At 29.0% G+C, this 21,721-nt stretch overlaps 2 protein-coding genes across 6 annotated transcripts; one reads left to right on the top strand and one right to left on the bottom strand.

Moving 5' to 3' along the window:
- The first annotated feature begins 4,476 nt into the window (after positions 1-4,476).
- Positions 4,477-13,748, top strand: LOC118443009 (synaptic vesicle glycoprotein 2B). 4 transcript variants are annotated; one of them, XM_035869393.2, is made up of 13 exons: positions 5,875-6,002; positions 6,565-6,660; positions 8,338-8,400; positions 8,783-8,944; positions 9,060-9,222; positions 9,760-9,881; positions 10,095-10,339; positions 11,182-11,339; positions 11,605-11,797; positions 11,886-12,000; positions 12,423-12,582; positions 13,044-13,171; positions 13,285-13,748. In XM_035869393.2, coding segments are annotated over exons 1-13 (1,677 nt in total). In that variant the 5' UTR covers positions 5,875-6,001; the 3' UTR covers positions 13,356-13,748. The 4 variants fall into 4 exon arrangements, with proteins under 4 accessions (XP_035725293.1, XP_035725286.1, XP_085512774.1 ...); XM_085656648.1 differs by lacking the exons at positions 5,875-6,002; positions 6,565-6,660 and adding exons at positions 6,723-7,451; positions 7,726-7,857; XM_035869398.2 differs by lacking the exons at positions 5,875-6,002; positions 6,565-6,660 and adding exons at positions 6,830-6,847; positions 7,726-7,857.
- Positions 13,749-14,914: 1,166 nt separating this feature from the next.
- On the bottom strand, positions 14,915-20,882 carry trpl (transient receptor potential-like). Of its 2 annotated transcripts, none has more exons than XM_035869417.2 (15): positions 20,504-20,882; positions 20,209-20,431; positions 19,621-19,818; positions 19,347-19,536; positions 19,084-19,266; positions 18,796-18,986; positions 18,540-18,718; positions 17,720-18,195; positions 17,556-17,638; positions 17,372-17,493; positions 17,109-17,299; positions 16,841-17,031; positions 16,531-16,736; positions 16,151-16,411; positions 14,915-15,526 (listed from the first exon to the last, which is right to left on the bottom strand). In XM_035869417.2, exons 1-15 carry the CDS (start codon positions 20,681-20,683, stop codon positions 15,062-15,064), a joined length of 3,339 nt encoding a protein of 1,112 aa, XP_035725310.2. In that variant the 5' UTR covers positions 20,684-20,882; the 3' UTR covers positions 14,915-15,061. The 2 variants fall into 2 exon arrangements, with proteins under 2 accessions (XP_035725310.2, XP_085512735.1); XM_085656609.1 differs by having other exon boundaries at positions 15,338-15,526; positions 16,165-16,411.
- Between the last annotated feature and the right edge of the window lie 839 nt (positions 20,883-21,721).

Here is a 21,721-nt window from a genome sequence, read left to right as displayed (position 1 = left end):
TCTTAATATTATTTATCTCACGACCTATTAAAAACAATAGAAGTAAGAAAACCGTCAATGAAAATATTGGAATTTTCGAATGCGCGAAGTCATAGACATTATGACGATAAACTTAAAAGAAAATTTAATTCGTACGAATTTAATTACCTTTGCAAAAGTTCAAATCGATATACACGAAGACTTTGTCACGTTGCAGCATTTATAATGAAGAATTTATAAATTTTCCGTTACCCCTTCCAACTTTCAAAACATTCGAGATAAACGTTACTCGATGAATGTGACACGGACGGTGAATCATCATTGATATATCACGATTATGGTATAATTTTATAAATTTTTGTTCATGATTATCACTTTCTCTTTCTCTCTCTCTCTCTCTCTCTCTCTCTCTCTCTCTCTTTCTCCCTTTCTTTCTCTCTCTCTCTCTCTCTCTCTCTCTTTCTCCCTTTCTTTCTCTCTCTCTCTCTCTCTCTCTCTTTCTCCCTTTCTTTCTCTCTCTCTCTCTCTCTCTCTCTCTCTCTCTTTCTCCCTTTCTTTCTCTCTCTCTCTCTCTCTCTCTCTCTCTCTCTTTCTCCCTTTCTTTCTCTCTCTCTCTCTCTCTCTCTCTCTCTCTCTCTCTTTCTCCCTTTCTTTCTCTCTCTTTCTCTCTCTCTCTCTTTCTTTTTCTCTTTCTCTCTCTCTTTTTTTTTTCACTTCTATCCGGTCATTCAATTGACAGTTTACCGTAGATATTTTTAAATTTCATAGAACAAATAATAAACGTTTCTTTGTTTGATATATTTCGAGTGACAAGGATTTTTCTAAATGGACATATTATAATTAAAGAAATTAATACGAATTTTATATTTCAATAAGTCACTTGGATAGTCACTAATCAATATTTTATAAACAACATATTGAAGGATGCTAAATAACAAGAGATGTGAATAATTCAGAACGGAAATTCACAGATAGGTTGTGACTCATTACACTCGTGACTTCTTCATATACACCAAAAGTGTTGTCAATTTCAAAAAGATCTACTACCAAATTTGTATGATTCGTACCTTTCTCTTAACATCTTCTCTTCTTTTTTTTTTTTTTTGAGAATATTTATATGTCTTTGCTTTGACGATATGACAGTAGAGAAACAAACTTTGGAAATTTACCGTTGTATTCGGAATTTTTCTTTCGCTTTGTATCTTCATGAACTTAATGAAACGTAAGAAAACGTATAGTGAATTTTTTTTTTTCTATCTTTTGTATTTTCACGAACAACGCTAATAGAATTCTTTAAAATAGAAAAGAACGCTATAATTATTTCTCTCTCTCTCTCTCTCTCTCTCTCTCTCTTTCTCTCTCTTTCTCTCTTTTATTCGAAGGAGTAATTTCAATGTGAAAATTAAGATAATTAGGATTTGAAAATGAATTCCACGTAATCTCGAATTCTTTGTATATTTTCCGTGCTCTAACGGTGATTACACGAGTTCGTATGAAGGTATATAATATCATAATTAGAAAAGAAATGATGATTAGTAATTGTAATTGCTAATTGATTGAACATATGATTCTATTATTAATTTTATATGATTTTAATATTAAGTTAGGACAGAATTAATGTAATTATATTCCTTTTTAAAGTAAATAGGATAAAAATCAGTATGGTCTTCTTTTTTTCTTCTTTTTTCTTTTTTTTTTTTTTTATTACTGCTGTTGATGTATTATCGTCAACATCTGAAATAATAAAATGTTTTTCTTTTCTTCATATTTTTCTCTCAATTTCTTCAAATAACGATCAAAAATATTTATCGGACTTGTAGTTTCGTCATCGACGAAACTAACGAAAATTAATCTATCGATTATATCTTTTATAAAAGAGAATGGATTTACTCGCTAACATGGAAAAATACCAGGTTATCTCTGCTGTTATTTATGGGCTTTGGGATGCGTGAAAGAGTTTAGTTTGTTCTCCCGGCATGTGTACAAAAGTTACGCAAAATCTCCTAACATTTCTCCACAGGCGTCTGTCTACCTTTCGTGAGCAGATAGATAACTTCAGGGTAAATCATTTTTCGGGACATTCGCGAGTGCCACTTTGTTCTTTTTTTATTTTTTTTTGTTTTGTTTTTTTTTTTATTCTTTTCTCTTCTCGAAGAAAAGAGAGAAAGAGAGAGAGGGAGAGAGAGAGAGAAAATTCTTGACACTTCACCCTCAAAAACGCTGATTTCTGTAAGGAAACGGGAATACACACATGAATGCTAAACGTAAGTTATGACAAATGTAAATATAAGGTCAATCAAAAAGTTTTGTCTGTTTAGTAAACAATTTGTCTTTCTTTAAAATTTTATTCGCTTTCCTTCCGTTTTTTTTTGTATATTATTTTTTAATATAAAAATGGGCAGAACTTTTCGATAGTCTTAATATTTAAAAATATTTCAAAATATTCTTGTTTTTTTCTTCTTTTTCTTTTTTATATAGATTATCTACATTTTTTTTTTCAATTTCTCAATCGTTTCTTGATCGTCACTTCGTAAGAAAGGTATTTTGTTTTCTCAATGCCAAATGATGTTTAAAACTGCTTGTCATCATATTTTTGAAAACATCCTATCACGGAATGAGATTGCGTGATCTTTTAATAAATACTGAACAATGTAACGAGAGCCTTTGCTTTTCCGTATATACTTTTATGGGGACAAGTCGAGGGGAATTAATCAGATTACTTTAAATTTTTTAGAAAGAAAAAGAAAAACAATTAATCAATGTGAGTACATATATACAGGATGTTACAAAACTGTGAAGGGTATATAGGAATGCCAATTCAAATATTTTCTGTTAATCAGTTGTCAAGTTTGTGTCTGTATGAGCAATGTAACTAATTTGTTTTGTTATTGCATTCAATACCTCTATCAAGTCTTCAGTATTACTCGCCACGAGTTGCCGAAAAAAAATATCACGATTTATGTATTATTATTATGCAGTTTTGAAAAATACTGTACGTGTGTATATATATATATATATATATATATATATATATATATATATGCTGTAAACTCGCGAAGAAGCGTTAATAGAACTTTATTAAAACTATTAACGACTACATTCAATCCGGTTTCCCGATAATCTATTTAGTTGGAAGCGTTTACTCGACACGTCTTTCCTAATTAGGCTCCCGCTAAATAAAACAGCTTGTCGTAATTTGTAAATCAATTCTAGGTGCCTGAAAACAGCCTATTTCTGTCCAAGCATCCTCAGAATATGCCTAGATTAATTCGCAACGATATATGCGAAATCAGATTGAAAAATTATTTTAAAGATTAAATAAATGTAATTATCGCATACGTATTCAATTTACAGATGATAATAATAATCGATAGATTTAAAAGTGCATATTTGTCAGCTTGTAACGACGTTCGACATTTACATCGAAAATTCTTTGCTTCATTATTTGTTGCTACTTTATTTGTGTAATTGTAAGTTATGTAATATCTCAAGGACGGAAAAATATTTATTTGAATTTTTGATGTATCATATATCGGAACGATACATTAGAAATCCTATTCAAAAAATCTTTTGACAAATTTTTTTTTCAGGATCATTAAAGAAAATCAATACTGTAAATAATTTCATTCTTTTTCATTTGAAAGAAAAATAATCATTCCGATGATATATTAAAAAAATATTACAATTAATATAAGTGAAAAAAAGAAAGAAATATGAGGAAGACCTGAAAAAGATATAAAAAATATTAAAAGAAACCTCATACACAAATCCTATGCACAAGTATGCGCTTGTATGCATAATCATTTTCAGGTCACACGAAGTCGTTCTTTAGGTGGATGACTTAAGAATTATATTTGAATAATTACGTTAGCATCTAGTTTCATTGACAACAAGTTAAGATAATTTTAGTTCTCCTTCAGAAATAAAATGTATTGAATATGTATGATATTTGTATATATAATACATGTAAAAACATATATATAAATATATGCATATACATTTGATTATCATTAGAATTATTAACCTTAGAACATTTAGATTAATTTTTTATTTTACTTTCCGTTAAAACCTACGTAACATATCAATAATTATTCAAACGGATTGCCGCAGATCGATTTTTGAGCGAAACTGAAATGTAATATATGTAGAAATAATTAAATTAATAATTTCGGCGCAAATTTTTTAACATTTCGAAATTATCCTTTATAATCTTTGATGGTTTATAATGATTTTATAATCACATATTCAATAGAATCATTTGAATAACATGTATTTATTCATTTTTTTTCTCGATTCTTCGGGAAATTACGTGTGGGTGGAATAGCAGACAGAGAGAGAGAGAGAGAGAGAGAGAGAGAAAGAGAAAGAGAGAGAGAGATTGATTCTTCCCTCTTCGATTCCATATTATTTCACTAACCTGTTCTCAACCCCACCGTTTACCATCTTCGATACCAAGATTGCTTATTGTCAGTTGCTTTTGCTCGAGTATGCTTTTAATGTGAAATCAACAGTTTGACTGACATGTTCACAGGAAAGCGCTGATACATTTGGACGTTCAGTATCCTTCCGTCTTCCGTCTATCTGTCTTTCTCTTTCTCTTTCTCTTTCTCTTTCTCTTTCTCTTTCTCTTTCTCTTTCTCTTTCTCTCCCTTCCTTTTTCTTTTTTCTCCACTTTTTTAATCTTTGTTCTTCTTTTTATGTTCTCGTACAAACCTCTCTTCATGAACAAGTTTTTTGTTGTTCATGAGAAATAAGAAAGAAAAAGAGAAGAAGATAATCGAAAAGTTGAGAAAAACATTGTGTTATCTCTCTCTATTTTTTAATCTATCGTGACAATAGAACGACGTTTCAAAAAAAAAGCAGAAGAGGATCAGAGTGATATTCGTACAAAAGGATATATTTAATGACTTCAGTAGTACAGCCCAAAGGCAAGTGTTATTCATTTCATCTTTCTTTAGCACTTTATGTTGTATGTAACTATAACAGCACCATTAAAGTTTGACAAAACAATTAGATTTGAATACAACTAAAGTTTATGCAGATTATGACATATATATATATATATATATAGATATAAATCTAATTGATTTTTGGCGATATAGGCATTTAGGCAAATGACGGCTATAGCCGTCTTGCACATGACGACTGACGCTCAATTTCATATGGCAGTCATAAACAATTGAAAAAAAAAACATGTGTTTCTGAGCACGATTGTCAAATTAAAAGTGTGCGGCAATGTGTTAAATATTTTTATATTGGAAAAAAAATATATGTATAATTTATAATATACATGCTTGTTATCTGTGTATAAGCACGTTTATTTCTATTTCACAATTTCGTTTAATGATACGGAAATAAGTGTACATAGAAAATATAAGTATTTTCAAATAGCTTCTTTCCGTTCTTAGAAACAAATTTCAATTGTTCTCACTATCTAATTTTCACTCGGCGCGTCATGGCACTTACATCGTGAAGCGAGTTTATTCAGTGATTCAAAAGTACGAAGTCAACGTGAAATCCTGTTTATCTCATCAGTTCGAATATTTTGAGAAGACGTCACGTATGTTTAGAATCACGAGTAAATTTATTTCATTACGGCTTCTAACTTCGAAACCAGAGGAATACCTTTCTATTTCACATTTTCGTAATTTTCAATTTTCCATCATATGTGAAATTTTAAACTTATTCTTAGAAAAATAAGAAATATAATAGACATTGTTATTATATTTATATATAGTAAGAATATAATTTCTTATACTGCTTCGTTTACTTCTTAACAAATTACATGTTTATTACTCATTATTATACGCAAAACGTTTAGAAATAGAGACAATTTCCTTGAAAATTTTACAATGTTTTTTTAATTAATAACAAAAAAAAGTGGAAATATAAAACATACGAAATATTTTCTTTTGTGATGTTTTTAGACGAATCTTAAAAGTGACTTTGTGAGTGTGTGTATGTATCTGTGATTTTTTTTAAGCTTTTTTATTATCGTAGAAAGAATTCTACGAACTGAAAAAGTAAATATCTTTGTTCATTACGATAATAATGATTTACTTTGAGAAGATGTATAAGGAATATGTAAAAAATAATAATTAATGATTAGTTACATTTCATGAGAAATTAATTATGTTGTCTAATAATAATAATATAATAAATTTTGCAGCTTTCGTGTATTTTCAAATATTTTTAATCAAATTTCATTACATTATCTGTAATAATTTAGAATTTTCTTAATCTTTCATTATTTGACGAACGAAAAAAATTGGCACATAAATATATATATATATATATTTATGTGCCAATAAAAATAAAATGCAGATAAAAATATTTAAAAAAATTGTGACTCATGAAGAATTACAAGATAATACTAATTATTTACTACAACTGATATTTCATTTATCATTCAAAGTGCTTGTCATTTTATTTAAATATAAGCATTTCACGAAACGTTAAGCGTAAATTATTCATTTTCTCAATAGTATTGTGTTAAATTATTTAAAAAGTGGGCACAATTTAATGCTTCTTCTCTGTCAAATTTTATTTAAAGAAGATATAATAATCCTTGATTCATTGAAATAGTGAGAACTACGATAGTTATTCGTAAAGAATTACAAAAAGAGCAGACTTCCTCGTGCCTCAGAAAATATCTGCAAAAGAAGACAATGATTGTTAACGGTGAGATGAGTTCATACGTATTGAAACTAACGGCATAGTAAATATTGATGTATTTACATTACGAATAAATTAATCGAACAAAAACAGGTTCTAGAGATCGTAAGTACGTTCTAGGACGATTCCCTTTCCTTTTCTATTACAGAATCACTTCAGTCAACCGCGATTCTTGTCGAGTTTATCTTGCACGGTCTATATCTATCTATCAAAATCTCTTTTAAGAAATCACTTTTAACCATTCTTTTTAAATCTTTTAAAAATTCAAAATCGCATATTGAGTGTACTGAAGAGTGAATGAAAGTGGGAGAGCGAGAGAGAGTGCGAGAGAGAGAGAGAGAAAGAGAGAGAGAGAGAGAAAGAAAGAAACAAAGGGATAAAAAGAGAAAAATAGATAGATAGAGATATAGAGAGAGAAAGAGAGAGAGAGAGAGAGAGAGAGAGAGAAAGAGAAAGAGAATTAATGAAAATCTGAAATGGTGTGCGAAATAGAAAAATGAAAGAGAAATAGACGAACAATTAAATTTGAAATAGTTACAAAGAAGTCTGAATAATTAATGTTTTTTCAATTAGTGACAAAATTTATTTGTTTACCGTTGAAAAAGGATTCGATGGAATTGAAACAGAAAAGAAAAGGAAAGATTAATTTTATCCGTGTTCATTGTGCTTGCTGGGAAAGACAATATCCGGAATATATTTATTTCATGTAAAACAAAAATACTGTGATTGATGTGTCAAATTGTGCTATATACTATATTCGGTAGTGAAGTTAATTATATCGTGCGAATATAAGTATTGTGTGTATTTTTTTTTATTAATGAACGAATGGAATTTCATTCTGTATATAAGCACTTGATAGATTAATGGAATTTTAAAAATCACGATTTGGTGAACTTTAATTTCTTTATCTCTCTCTCTTTCTCTCTCTCTCTCTCTCTCTTTCTCTTTCTTCTTTTATCCTTTTTCTGTTTTATTTTGCGGTATCGAATGATTGATATTTTCGTGAAATTTCTTGAAATTTCGATAAGACATTGAGCTTATGTAAGACATGAAATGTTGTGAATTCTACAGAAAATTTGTATCGTCTAAACGATTCATTAGTGAGTGAAAAATTTGTATTTCGGCCGTGCGAGAGGAAGACAATGGTTTTCAAACGGATTTTCCAAATGTTCTCGATATTTTATTACAAACGCATGCGTTGTAGTAGGTGTTTTGTTTTTTATACAAACGATTCATATATTTATTTATTAACACTAGAAATCTATTTTTTTTTATCTTTGTCAATTTGACAAAGTACCTGAAAAAAAAAAAATTTCTTTTAATGAAATTATTATTAAATTTTGCGGTTAACACTTAATGAGCAATACAGTTAACCTTTCTCTAATAATTATAAATAATCTTATTATTTATAAATAATAATAATATAAATTATAATTATAAATAATTTTTAAAGTAGAAGTTAAATATCTGTCATTTTGACAGATTTAGTCCTTCTGTAGTGTTAATTACTTTTTTTTTTTATTACATTATTTCTTAATTGCAATTGTGAAGAGTCATTTTGAAGAAGAATACTTTTAACACGAATTTTTTGTTTCTTATTTATCAAGTATACATTTCTTTATTGTCCTTTTTTTTCCTCTTCCTTTACTACATTATGCCCGTTCATCTGTTTCTAACTTGAAGGTGAGGACGTGAAGTCTGCGGATTCTGGACCAGCAGATTTTGAACGTGCGATATGCTCATCAGGTAGGTATACAAACGTTGTATCTTGCAACTTATGTATCTTTCTTCATAGTTGTTATCTTCGACCTAAACGCTCTTTCTCTTGTATAAGATTCTCTTGAATCTTTCGGAGAAACATATAATCATATACACTTACACGTAATCATAAAAGAAAAACGTATAACTAACAAGAGACTGTACGAAAGTATAGTAATCAACCATTATTCCAACCGTGTCTTTATTTCTATTTCTTTTTTTCTTTTTGTTTTTCTTTCTTTTTTCTTTTCTTTTTTTTAGAAATTTTTTTTCTCTTCTATTTTCTTTTCTTCGATCTATCATTCGCGAATAATCGAAGAATCGCACGTAACATTTGATAACATATTCTCATTATTTATCGAATTCTTAGGTTATGGAAAGTTCAATTATTTATTACTGCTGGCTGTACTGCCGGCCAGTTGTGCCAGCATATTTTCATCTTCGTCGACAGCCTATGTTCTACCGTCAGCCGAATGTGATCTTGAACTCACCATGTTTGACAAGGGCCTGCTCAATTCCATGTCCTTTGCAGGTGGTACACAAACGAACGTAGTTCGTTTTTTAATTAGAAAAACTAAATTTTATGTTCGAAGGATGACAAATAATAAATATATTTATATTGTTTTGATCAGTATCATTGTTTCTAGGTATGATCAGTACTAACTTTCTATGGGGATTCATGGCTGACACGTTTGGACGCAAAAGGATAATGTTTTACGGATATATGCTTACCGGTTTTATCACATTGGCTACGTGTTTCTCGCACACATCTTGGCTATTAATACTTATCAAATTTTTCGAAGGATCGATGTAAGTCGACAATAGACCGCAGACAAATCTACGGATCCGTCTGTATTTTCTTTTCTTTTTAATTTTGTTAATCAATAAAATTTCATGCACGTAATGACAATTGAACTTTCAATTGAATTCGATCATCAATCATTTTCCACGAATTGTTTGACAATTGTTTAGGATGAACTGTGATTTATCTTTTACCAAGGTAACGAACGTTTTCGTTATTGGCAAAAAGTTCGAGTTGGTGAGTTGACGAGGCAGCTATATTTAATCGTCACTTTTCAATTTTTTAGTTAGCGCTTGATTAACTCACCAGTACGTTGAACTTTATTCGACTCGGTTAATGATACGGGCATAGAAGATAATATTTTTTGGAAACCGTAAAACGTTTCATTTTTTGTTCATAATAACGGAATTGTGAGAACTTTCGAACAAGAAAGTTCTTATAGAATTTCAATTATCAATACAGATAAAGATTTTTATCTGTTCAAGACCCTTGAAATGTTTTCAATTATTTATTCAATTTTTAATCCTATCGTCCGTTATTTGCAGCATATCTGGTCCTTATGCAGCGTTGATGTCTTATCTGGCGGAAGTACACGATGAGAATCATCGTTCACGTACTTACATGTGGTTGGGTGTTTTTTTCTCACTTGGAAACATTTCCTTGCCGTGTAAGTAATCGAAATATAAAATAAAAAAGAAAATGAAAAAAAAATAAAAAGAAAAAGAAAAAAGAGAGAGAAAAATTAAAATCTCTGAAGATTAATATATGCATATGTATATGTTATTCAATATTTTTAGTTTTTTTTTATTCATAACATTCTAATTACTCTTATTTAATTAAAAAACGATAATAATAATTATTTGATTATTTTTTTTTGCAGGTATAGCATGGCTAATTATACCACAAAAATGGAATTGGAGTCTCTTAAATGGCTTAATTGAAATTAAATCCTGGAGAGTTTTTTTGGCAATTTGCTCTTTTCCAGCTTTTTTGGCATGTATAACAATTTTTTTCTTTCCTGAAAGTCCACGATTTCTTCTATTGAAAGGTCGTCGTGAAGAAGCTCTCGCAATCTTTCAGAAAATATATTCAGTCAACACTGGAAAGCCAGCAGATACTTATCTGGTATGTTATCAAGATTTAATTATGAAAAATATTTCGAATTTAACTATTACGTAAAGAACATCTATCGTATTAAAATAATTTGAAATTATTTGTGAGTTAATTATAAGTCAATTATAAGCTATTTTATTTTTTATTTTATTAAAGTTTTTATCACTTTTCATTATCTTCGATATGTTATCTATTTTAGTCTCAAGTAAATATACGTAAAAAGATTTTTTAAGTTATTAAAATTAGCAAATTTTATAGCCATTTAAAAATATTAATAATACTTATGTAATATCGTAATGCACATTCCTATTTTATATCTTTAAAACAGTACAATTGATCGAAATGATATTATTTTATTTTCTAGAGGAAACTCTAAAAAAATTGCAGTATATTCCTTGAAATTATCATTCTATTCAATTACTTATCACGTTTAAAGAATACTCATACATTATGAAGTGTGTGCTGAAATATGAAAGTTAAAAACAATGTACTATAATTTTTGCATACACTTCGATTTTATCCGATTTTTTCTTTCATATTTTATATAATAAGTATAACTTCTGTAATTTTTACAATTTTTAATAATCTTTGCCTGTAGTTCTTTTAAAAATAAAATATTACGATATTTGACTTTATATTAAAGACAGAAAGATTATTTTAAAAAGTAATATATTTTGTATGGAATGATAGGTATGTTTTCCTTAAAACGCGTTACATCGTTTAAAAAACGTATATATAAGTTAAAATTATCAGTAATCATATGAGATTATTATCTTTCGCTCATATGAGATTATTATCATTTCATCATATATCTTTCGTTTAATTCTTTATTCAAATTCTTGGTTATTCGATAGATAAAGGACTTAGAGGACGAATACTCCATAAAATTACCGGGTGATAAATGGAAAGAGAAAATACTGTCATCTTGGAAACAAATCAAGCCATTATTTTTACCTCCAAACGTGTTTAATCTCGTAGTTATATCTTTGATTCAACTTGGAGCAACGATAGGGTAAATAAAAAGATAATTTTTCTTCGAGATAAGAATTATTTTAAATGTAAATTCATTTAACCTTAACTCGATTTCTTAATCTCCTTAAAAATTTTTTCGACGAATGATTTCTCTTTTATAATCAGATCAGCTAAAAGAATTTAAATCAAAATTGAAATAATTAATAATTAATTAATAAATGTAACCAATAACTATATTGAAAATAATACTTCAATATAATAAAAATAATTAATAAGTAATTAATCAATTAATTATTTTAACGCAGATCGAATTCTTTGAGATTATGGATGCCACAATTATTTTCTCTGATAGAAAGTTACAAAGTCAATCACGTACTAAAAGATCAAATGGGTTCTCAACCATCCTTCTGTTACATGTTGAACAGTCCAGAAAAGAGTAATGATAATGTTACAGTAATTGTGAACTCTACTGCCGAGGCCGTCGTCGCGTGTGTTTCGGTATTTTTTACATAAATAATTGAATAATTAATTAAATGGATAAGATGGATTGGGTGATCACTTAATCTTTTCTTTTTTATTTCCTCAGACAGAACTAAATTCGACAGTCTTCGTTAATTCTATAGTCATCGCTCTTACTGGTGTCATTGGCTACACTTTGGCTGGCACGTTGATAACTGTCGTTGGGAAGAAAAAATTAATGGGTATTTAAATAGAAAAAAATATTATGTTAATTCACATAGTAACTCTTCTCTTGATAATGCAGATTAATTAATACGATTCAAAATATTATTGGTTCTTTAATTAAGTATATTTTGATATAATTTTGTATGCTTCTCGAATGACATACGACGTACGTTAATAGTTACGTATATAATTTTTTTGAATTATTCATTATTTATGAAATGATTAATTTGATTTCTTTAATTGAGGTTATCTCTGACGTTCGTTCGTTGGAATTCACGATTCGTGCAATAAACTCTCTCCTCTTGGTGATGCTAATTTGTAACGTTTTCAGGAGATAAATGTTTTTCTCTTTGAATTCTTAATTTATCGAAGAAAAATGACTCGAAAGTTCCAGAATAACAAAGTGGAATTAAGCGGTAAAATAATTCTTTCGTTTTAGCAATATGTTTCCTCGTGGCAGCATCTTGTTGCGGATCTCTTTATTGGGCGGATGATACAAATGGAATATTGGGATTATCATCTGTATTTGTAGCAATGTCGAGTATCGGTGGTGCCACAGTAGTTAATATCATCGTCGACAATTTTCCAACTTGTCTTAGGTAAATATACGAGTTAAGAATGTCAAATGATTTTATTTATTGTTTTAAGATTATTATTAATCAATTATATCTATTTTTCAAATGTTTGTAATATTAAATATCACGCCTAAAGAAGTGCAAGACTCTTTGCTTCATCGATAATGTTGTTAATGAATGTTTTTTAAAACACTTATTCGATCAATTATCAGGATTTAATTGTGAAAAATAAGTTTTATACGTTTGTAAGGTGATAATGAAATCTCTCATGATAGATAAACCATCTTAATACGATTATAATAAAAAAACTTTCTTATATGAAGTGTTGCCTATCGTCAGGCGTTTAGAAAAAAATTTTTCTTTTACTCATTACTGTTCGCAAATGACATTATCGGCAAAATACGAAATGTTACCTATCTGCAGGCACCATATTTTTTATTCATATAATGAAAAAATTACAATTATTATAATACTTGTCTTTTCAGAACTATGGCAGTTAGTACAGCCATGACGATGGGAAGATGTGGTGCAGTGATTGGCAATCTTTTGTTCCCAGTTCTATTTGGACTGTCTTGTTTAGGACCATTCATTATGATTGGTTCGGCTTGTTTGTGTGAGTATAAAAAAATGATTTCATTCACGAAAAATTGAATTCTTGAAAAAAAAAAAAGAAAAACAATTAGTTTAAATACATTCCAAAATATATATCCGAAAATTTATTTTCAGTCGCTGCTGCATTGGTCATCCTATTACCTCAAAAACCTTCGACAAACAAAAAACCAAAGGAAATCGTTTAAAATTTATAGGAGTAATTTTCAATCTCGTATTATCTAATCGATCCATTGCACAATCTACAATCGATAAATATATTTATGTAAATATATATTAGGCATAAAATCAACTTTTTTTTTCGCAGACAAGGTCGACATTATCGATCACTTGTCTTTACTTTCATTATGTAAATACGTACACTCATCTTAATCAGCCGCTAAGTAAACTCTTTATTCAGTCGTACCTATTCTTAGGTGAATGTATTCTTGTGTAGAAGATTATAATATATGTATTAATGTACATGTATATATAGTTATATAAAAATATTATAAGTATATACTAATACGTAATAAGTATAATAATAATATTATACGTATTAAAAATGTATACAAAACATGTATACATATATAGGTGAATATTTAAGTATTTAAGAATAGTTTTTTTTTTTTTTTTTTAATGGAATCTCAAATTGCGTCGTTAATATAATTATTTATAAAGAATGTAATCTTTATTATATCGATGGTCGCGTGACAAATATGAATTTTTCTTAAACATTATAATAGAAAATATCGATGATGTAAGATATAATGTATCTCTATAATCTAGAACAAAAAAAGAAAGAAAGAAAATAATGAAAATGAAAAAAACGATAAGCATAAAAGAAAATAGGAAAATATATTTTATTATTGTTCAAATATTATCCAATAATCCATATAATAATGTGAATCAATCATTGTATACGAATCGACCAATCCCGTTGATAATTTTTTTTCCCTATTGATCACGATGAATCGAGAGTTATAGAAGGTGGAATTCATAAAAGCTTTATTTTCAAACAGCAATAAAAAAAAATTATTATATAGAGAATTAGAATATTCATGAAATGTTCTATAACGTATGTTTTCTTTTATAAAAAGAATTTTCGCGCTCTTAATTTTTTTTTTGAATTACGAATATTATACAAATTTTCGATATTAATATATTTATATGCTTTCAATAATTTTTTTTCGCAAATAATATTTCTAAGAAATTTTATATGAAATATAGATTATTTATTAAAAGATAGATATATTCGACAATTAATATTTTATAAGTACATACAGGGTCATATATAACTAAGTGTATTACTAAATTTTACTAAGTATTATCTTAGCACTTAAGTATTACTTAACCTTGCAATTTTTTATAAATTTTCTTTTAAACGCTTCTTTTTCAAGATATCGGAAGATTTCTTCATTTATCATACCTTCGTTCATAATAATTTCAAACATTAATATTTTACATTAATATTTTTTTCTTTTTAAAAAAAATTTCCATAGTGAACGATAAATAGATTAGTTTTTTACTGAATTATTATCTGCTTTTTTATTTACCATTGTTAAGTGTATGAATTGTCGTTTTTATTGGATGAATGGGTTACTTCATATACGTTTGTGTAAAAACAGAAATAGAAAAAGAAATAAAATGAATAAATATTGCTAGTACGATCAGGGAAATTGAAAAGAGAAATTTACTAAAGAAATTTACTAAATTTAACTAACAAAATTAGTTCAGTAAACAGGTCTTTGTTATTTTTATATCATTTATTATTCGACGTATATATTGCATCTTTTTTTCCACACTTCTATATGTATATATATATGTATGTATATTTCATTTTCATTATACAATTTTGTTTGCGATAAAGATATAATTGCAAGTGACAATAAAAAAAGAGTCTTTGTAACATTATTTAAAGCCATCCCCCTTTTCTAGGTGATCTACTCGTAGAAAAACGTGGTGACTTTGGCATTATGTTCACCAATCTCTGTTTGTCTTCCTCTTTATGACTTTTGCTGTCCGATTTATTGATTTTGGAACCATCCACGATTTTTCTTGGACTGAGAGTAGCTCTTGATCGTGATATTATTATTCCAGAATCTCCCGTATTATTAATGTTGGTAGAAACAAGCGCATTGTTTGTTTTAATTTGATTGCACTTCGGTGAACTGGGCGTGACCTTGCTAGATTCCTTCTTCATTGGTATCTTCGTCTGCATTACGTTCGAGGAACTTTGACCTTGAGTACTTACCATATAAATATTTTCATCCTTTTTGTTAGTTGGTTGCGATGACGATACTCGTGCCGGTACGATGGATTGATAATTTCGTTTGGATTTTTCATCGATATAGCCAACAGTCGACATGATCTGCGATTGCTGTTAAATGAAAAATGTATGTCATTTCATTTTGATTTGCACTTTAGTTTAGTTCAAAATAAATTACGGCAAAGGCTAGATAATTGGCTAGATATTTTATATTAATTATGCATTTTAATTACTTAATTAATTATACGACTACTTAAATATTAATTATTCATTTTGTAAATTAAATATATGTTTGTCATCAATGTATTTAACTTGGGTTTGATTAGTAATTGTAGAATATCCAAACAAAAATATGTTTAACCTATTGACCAGGGATGACGAGTTAAGTCGTCACAAAGATTTCGTTTTTATCCTGATAAAAGAATGAATTTGTTTTTTACTCGAATTAAGAAAAACATATGTCTCAATTCTTCATTTTACGATTTATTCAAAGTTTCATATCTCCGTCCTAACAATTTCATTTTTAATCAAAATATATTTCATACGTCTATCGAAAATCTTTTCTGGTTAACAGATTAATGTAATAACATATAAGTCCAGATATATGTTGAGATAAAAAAAAAAGCGTACCTAATTATATTAGCGTAACCCAATAATGCAACGATTAATACCACTATAACATTATACTTATCTACAATATAAAATCGAATTGATGAGAATTTTAATTTTGATCACCTGATCAGGCTCACCCGTTACTGTCAATATCGGCACATCATTTCTAACATAATTATCAGTCTCAACAATGTCATGAAGTACATGAAGTATCGTTGCTTCTGTACTTTGTGGTAATTGTATTGGTTCAATTGGAGTTAGTGAAGCTTTAGCTGTTAACTTTCGTGCTTCTTCTATTGCTCTCATTAAATTCTGTTGACTTTGTAAAGATGCTCTGCTATAACTTTTACCGATTTGAGAGCTTCGAATCGCGCTATTCACGACCTATTAAATATTTTTTGTTATTATTTCTTGTTATAATATTGTATTTGATATTGTTATTCTATTTTAGAATAGAAATAGTAATTTACATTATTATTTTATGTTAGCAAAAAAATATTTACTTGGCCCCAACGATGTTGAGTTGATTTTAATACCGCCAATCTAGCAACTCTCTTCCACCTAGCAACATTATCCTCGCCTTCGGTAGGTTGAAGAAGAGTCAATTCTTCTTGTGCAGCATCCTCTATTGATTTAGTGAAAGGCCCTGCCACTTGGAAATCCTTCATCAATCTTCTCTCCCATATTCTCATCTTCCTACCCAGTACAGCTGTTAACGAATGAAACAACATAACATTATTTTTTTGGAATTTAAATTGTTTTTCTTTTTTTACTTTCTTTTTTTTTTCTAAAGTCAAGAAAGAGAATATAGACTTCTCTCTTTGGTATTGATTCCAGCGATGTCCATGCCGTTTCTACGTAAAATATCAAGAAGTTCGCAACGCCACGATGAAATGTCGGATTTCAATTCGTGTACGTCATCCTCTGTAACGGGTTCCGTTTCATGTACGGAATGTGAATTAACCACATATCTCCATACCAAAGCTCTCATTACAATACCATATCTAAAATGACAAAGAAAATAATCATTGTCTCTATATTAACAAATTCAAATATGTTATTATTAATAACAAAAATTTACTTTTGATTTTGTGAACGTCGATTTGTAATATCGTCATGCACGTTATTTTTTTTCTTTGATAAGCCGCAAAATTTGAGGAATAATTTTGGTGGGGGAAAAATATTGAATGGTGGAGGAAGAGTACCACCTTCCTCAAAATAACTCATCCATAACTTCGTTCTAGCAAATTTCCATTCCGTGTCCGCGTGTTCCTATAAAACAATTAATTAAAATATGTTAAAAAAACACTATCAATACTGTTAAATATATTTCGTGGGTTTTACTTCGATGACAGCATAACTGTTGCTCATCATGGCGATCAGAAGATTCAAAAGAACGATTACGTTAATAACCGAGTAGGAACCGAACATTAAGAGACCCCAGAATCTGGTATACGTTTTGATTCCTACAAATAATTACTTAATATAATGAATCCAATTAAAATTAAATGGAAGTTTTAATATTTACCTGTCAGTTCAAAACTATCTATACCAACTCCTCCGAAACTAGCCCAAAATAGACTCTGACAGGTTTCAAATAGATTGCTAAATCTATTAACAGACAAAGACAAAAGTTAATTTGTTTTGTAAGTTTATCAGATGCAACTGTTATATAAAGTATTATTTTTTTACCTTCTCCATCTCATACAAGAATCACTGCCTGCATCCCAAGTTGGATCAGCAATGTCATTGTAACATTTCTTTCTCTCCAACTCAGCAAAGTACCATAACAATTGATTCAAGCCACAGGCAAAGGAGAATAGGACTAGCGTATAAATGAAGAAGAACTTGATTATGTCAATCACCATTCTGCCCAAGGATATTTGAAGTGGTCCAAGGTGCGGATTCACGCTGAACAGGTGTACCAATTTGAGAGCACTAAACACGTTTGCTGCTGCAAAAAGACCTTCAGCAATCAACTGTGGATCAAAGTCACTCCAGCTTTCTCTTGGTATTAGTGCAGCTGATGGATCCATATCGATTTCTGCTGCCTGTCGAAAATAAGCGGCACCTCGTAGAAATCCTGTTAGAACGTAAAGGGAATTTCTGGTAAAGTCGATGAAGTTCCACATATTTCGAAGATATGCTTTCAAGCCATCGACATAAACCTGAAAATTAACAGCGATTGTAAACAATATGTTTTGTTAAATATATAATTAGTTGCACTTTTTATGTATATAGTAATATTATATATACACATATAATAATTATATACTATATATACAAACATACTCATAAAATATTATATTATGTAGAATTTTATTTTTAAATAAATATTGTATTATTTAATTTATATTTAAAATAATAAATATTATATAAATATTGCAATATATATATATATATATATATATATATATATATATATATTTATATAAAATAATTAAATATTATTTTCAGCTAAATTCATTGAAAATGAAATTCTTTCTTATTTGATTTAAGTAATATTTTTTACCTCTCTTGTCTCTTGCCATATAAATCCTAGAACGTACAAGACTATCACGAACTCTAGTGGTGATGGCGCTGCACCTCTTTGTCGAGCTATTTGAATCTCAAGATTCTTTTTGGTTTCTTCATTCCCAAAAATTTTCACGACTTCTATTTCCACACGTTGCGATACTAAGATCAGTATAACTAAAACGAAGATTAAATTGAAAAAATGGTGAACTTTACTAATGAAATAATATTCGAATGAAATTTAATTCACTCACATAAGAAAAATAAATAGGATGATGCGTGTACTAAAAATTTGACGAATGGTCTTCGCAAGAGTTGGCCCATCTTTGATTCCGGAGTGAAAAAATATATTATACAATAAAAGGGAAACATGAGGGCTGTTTTCAGTAATATCCAACATTTTTGAACATTGGTCATTCTTCGAAATCCAGGGACACCTTCGTACCTTTAAAAAAGAAAGAGAAATAATATAATAAAATAAGATCGAATTGTAACAAATATCTCTGACTTATCCATATTGATTTAAGAAAACAAAACTCTACCAAATAGCTGCAATAAATTGCTGAACATGAGAATGAGCGACGAATCTCTTCTGTTTAAATTGTATCGCTTGTTCAAGTTTTGCCAATCGTTTAGTTGATAGACTATCTTCCTCGGGATCATAATTCAAAATAACATTTAGCTCTGTCGTAGTTCGTACTTGTTGCAACAGATCAACGGCAAATCTAATTAAAATGTCGAGGTTTAATTATTTATTCGATGTTTAACGAATAAATAGAACTTACTTCAAATAAATACTACTTACTTCTCAACTTGACATCTAAGTTCTAAATATTCCTTTCTACTTTCTGGTTCGGTCAAAGCTAACTCTTTGAGTTCCCAACTTAATTGGAATGCTGTCATCAGAGGATCTGGAGAACTGAGAGATATCAAACTTGGACTAGCCAATGCCTTATACTCGTTTATCCTAGTCGAAGAGAGTCTCAATGGGTCACCTGATAATGAATAATGAAAATACATAAGAACATTGCTCTAGCTATCTTTTTATACTGTTTATCACGTAGCTTTGTTTTTTTGACCTGCAGTCGACCGAAGACAATCTTCGCAACCACATTTAACGTCGTGTGGCATCGGTAAAGTAGCTCCTCTATCCAACAACAGCTTCAAAATCTCATAGTTATTCCGCTGCGCCGCTAGTATCAATGGCGTCATGTCGGCTGGATACCGAGCAGACTCCGGATCGATTTTTTGCCAACTATGAACAACTTCTTTGCCGTCTATGAATTGAACGATCGTACGATTAATTGCAATTATTAACTCTCTGTAACCTGAATTTCTAATATAAAATTATGTAATGTAAAATTTGTACTATAACTTACATGATATTAATATAATTATACTATACTTGAAAATATATTCAATTAATATTAATTATCGAGATATGAAATAACTATGATAGTTTTTTGATCAAAGAATAAAATAAGATTTAGACAAATAAATGAATGAACTTGGATGTTATTAATTGTTATTAGAAAAATTAACAAATAATTCTGAATAAAAGAAAGAAAAAAAAAATCATAATTATTTTCAAATAAGCTCGACACTATATCATATTTTATGATTAGAATGAAACGAAATTGTTCGATTAAAAGAAAATAATCAAGCACCTTTCTGCTCGTTAATCTCATTCGCTGTCAAAAGTTCCTCGTACTCTAATAACAATTCAGTGGCTTCGACAAATTCATGATCGATGGCATACAAAAGAGCATCCTTTGTTTCCACTCCCATTACAATAAGAAGTTCAATCATCTCAAGATTTTCTGCTTCTATCGCTAACGTTAATGCACCACGACCGAGACTATCCATGCAATTAATATCGAGAGTCATACCCTAAAAGAAAATCTTCAAGACTAATTCCATTGACATTGAACTTGAAAACAGCTCCAATGATCACGAACTTACATTGATTTCACCTTTGCTTGCTACCTGAAGAATTCTTTTCACATTTGACAAATCACCTCTTTCGACAGTCAAAAGATATTTCTTTTCTTCTAGATTCAATGGTTTTGTATGATGAAGAACAATGTCTTCCATCTTTTCTGGCGGTGCTTCCATGTCTTTCTCCGATTTTTGACAATCCATTTTTGTTGTATCCTCGATTATTATTCGTTCAATTAAATAAAAACACCAACACTTTTTCGAATGTTTATCGTATTAATTTATCGGCAATAAACGGTATAACAATATCATCGTTGCACATCTTTTTTTTATTTTTTTCTTTTTTTCCTTTGTACGGAAAATAACTGTCGAGATGAACCACGTGTACGAAGAAGTGTACATCTAATGCTTGTCTGAATAGGAGGTCAGCGACAATCGCTATTATATAGGGGATCATGGGAATTGAATTATGGGAATTAACCAAGACCCTGTTTATTTACATGGACGTTTAAGATCACCAAGTATAAGGTATCCGGCAACGTCCGTTGAGGCCATCGTTGTCGTTCGACTAATTTGCTTATCGATATCTCGTTAGCATTCACAACTACTAGGGTTGATTCTTGGTTAGAACATAAAAAAATTTATTGTTAAGTCAGATCAGATTATTGGTTTATGTTCTTTATCTTATGTACATGTCTACATGTTAATTTTTCTGTCATTTATCAATAACTTATATGATATTTATTTATTGTATATATTAATCAATAGTACTAATGTAGAATACATATACATTTTTTTAAATTACTCTTTTTTTATTCAAACAATGATCAAATATTTTTGTATTATTATTTGTTTAACAGGATAAGTATTATAATACATACAAATTAAATGGCAGAATTTCAAATTAGAGATTAGTCGTAAGGAAATTTTTTTAATAAAAAAGAAAGGAAAAAATGTTCAAGATCAAAGGAAAAATAGTCACTATCGAAGAATAAAAATATTTTCACACACTCTATCTCTTCGATCTATCTTCTTTCTATTTACGAGGTACATTTCGTTAGAATAGAAAATTTTACGTTTTGTTCGCTTATGCAAAAATATTCTACATAGATATGAAAATAGATATTCGTCATTTCTTATACTAGTATTGAAAGATAAGAAAAAAATTTTGCGTTTTCGTATATATTTGTATATTCGAAATAAATGTAATTATCAAAGATAATTATTGAACCAAATTCAAAG

The sequence above is a fragment of the Vespa mandarinia genome, chromosome 4 (assembly GCF_050613455.1).
Source record: "Vespa mandarinia isolate Hongniang chromosome 4, ASM5061345v1, whole genome shotgun sequence".
NCBI lineage: Eukaryota > Metazoa > Arthropoda > Insecta > Hymenoptera > Vespidae > Vespa > Vespa mandarinia.
Note: the sequence above shows the minus strand (reverse complement) of the source record. Positions and strands in the feature narration are given on the sequence as shown.

What these genes read in the sequence shown, in the direction of transcription:
- trpl (XM_035869417.2), bottom strand. Translation starts at nt 20,683, where the DNA reads ATGGATTGTCAAAAATCGGAGAAAGACATGGAAGCACCGCCAGAAAAG. An exon ending in TATGGCAAGAGACAAGAGAG is followed by an intron (nt 18,196 to 18,539) that starts GTAAAAAATATT and finishes GTTAATTTTCAG; the next exon opens with GTTTATGTCGATGGCTTGAA. An exon ending in AATCAATACCAAAGAGAGAA is followed by an intron (nt 16,737 to 16,840) that starts GTCTATATTCTC and finishes ATTCGTTAACAG; the next exon opens with CTGTACTGGGTAGGAAGATG.
- LOC118443009 (XM_035869393.2), top strand. An exon ending in CAATTCCATGTCCTTTGCAG is followed by an intron (nt 8,945 to 9,059) that starts GTGGTACACAAA and finishes CATTGTTTCTAG; the next exon opens with GTATGATCAGTACTAACTTT. An exon ending in AATTTTCCAACTTGTCTTAG is followed by an intron (nt 12,583 to 13,043) that starts GTAAATATACGA and finishes TTGTCTTTTCAG; the next exon opens with AACTATGGCAGTTAGTACAG.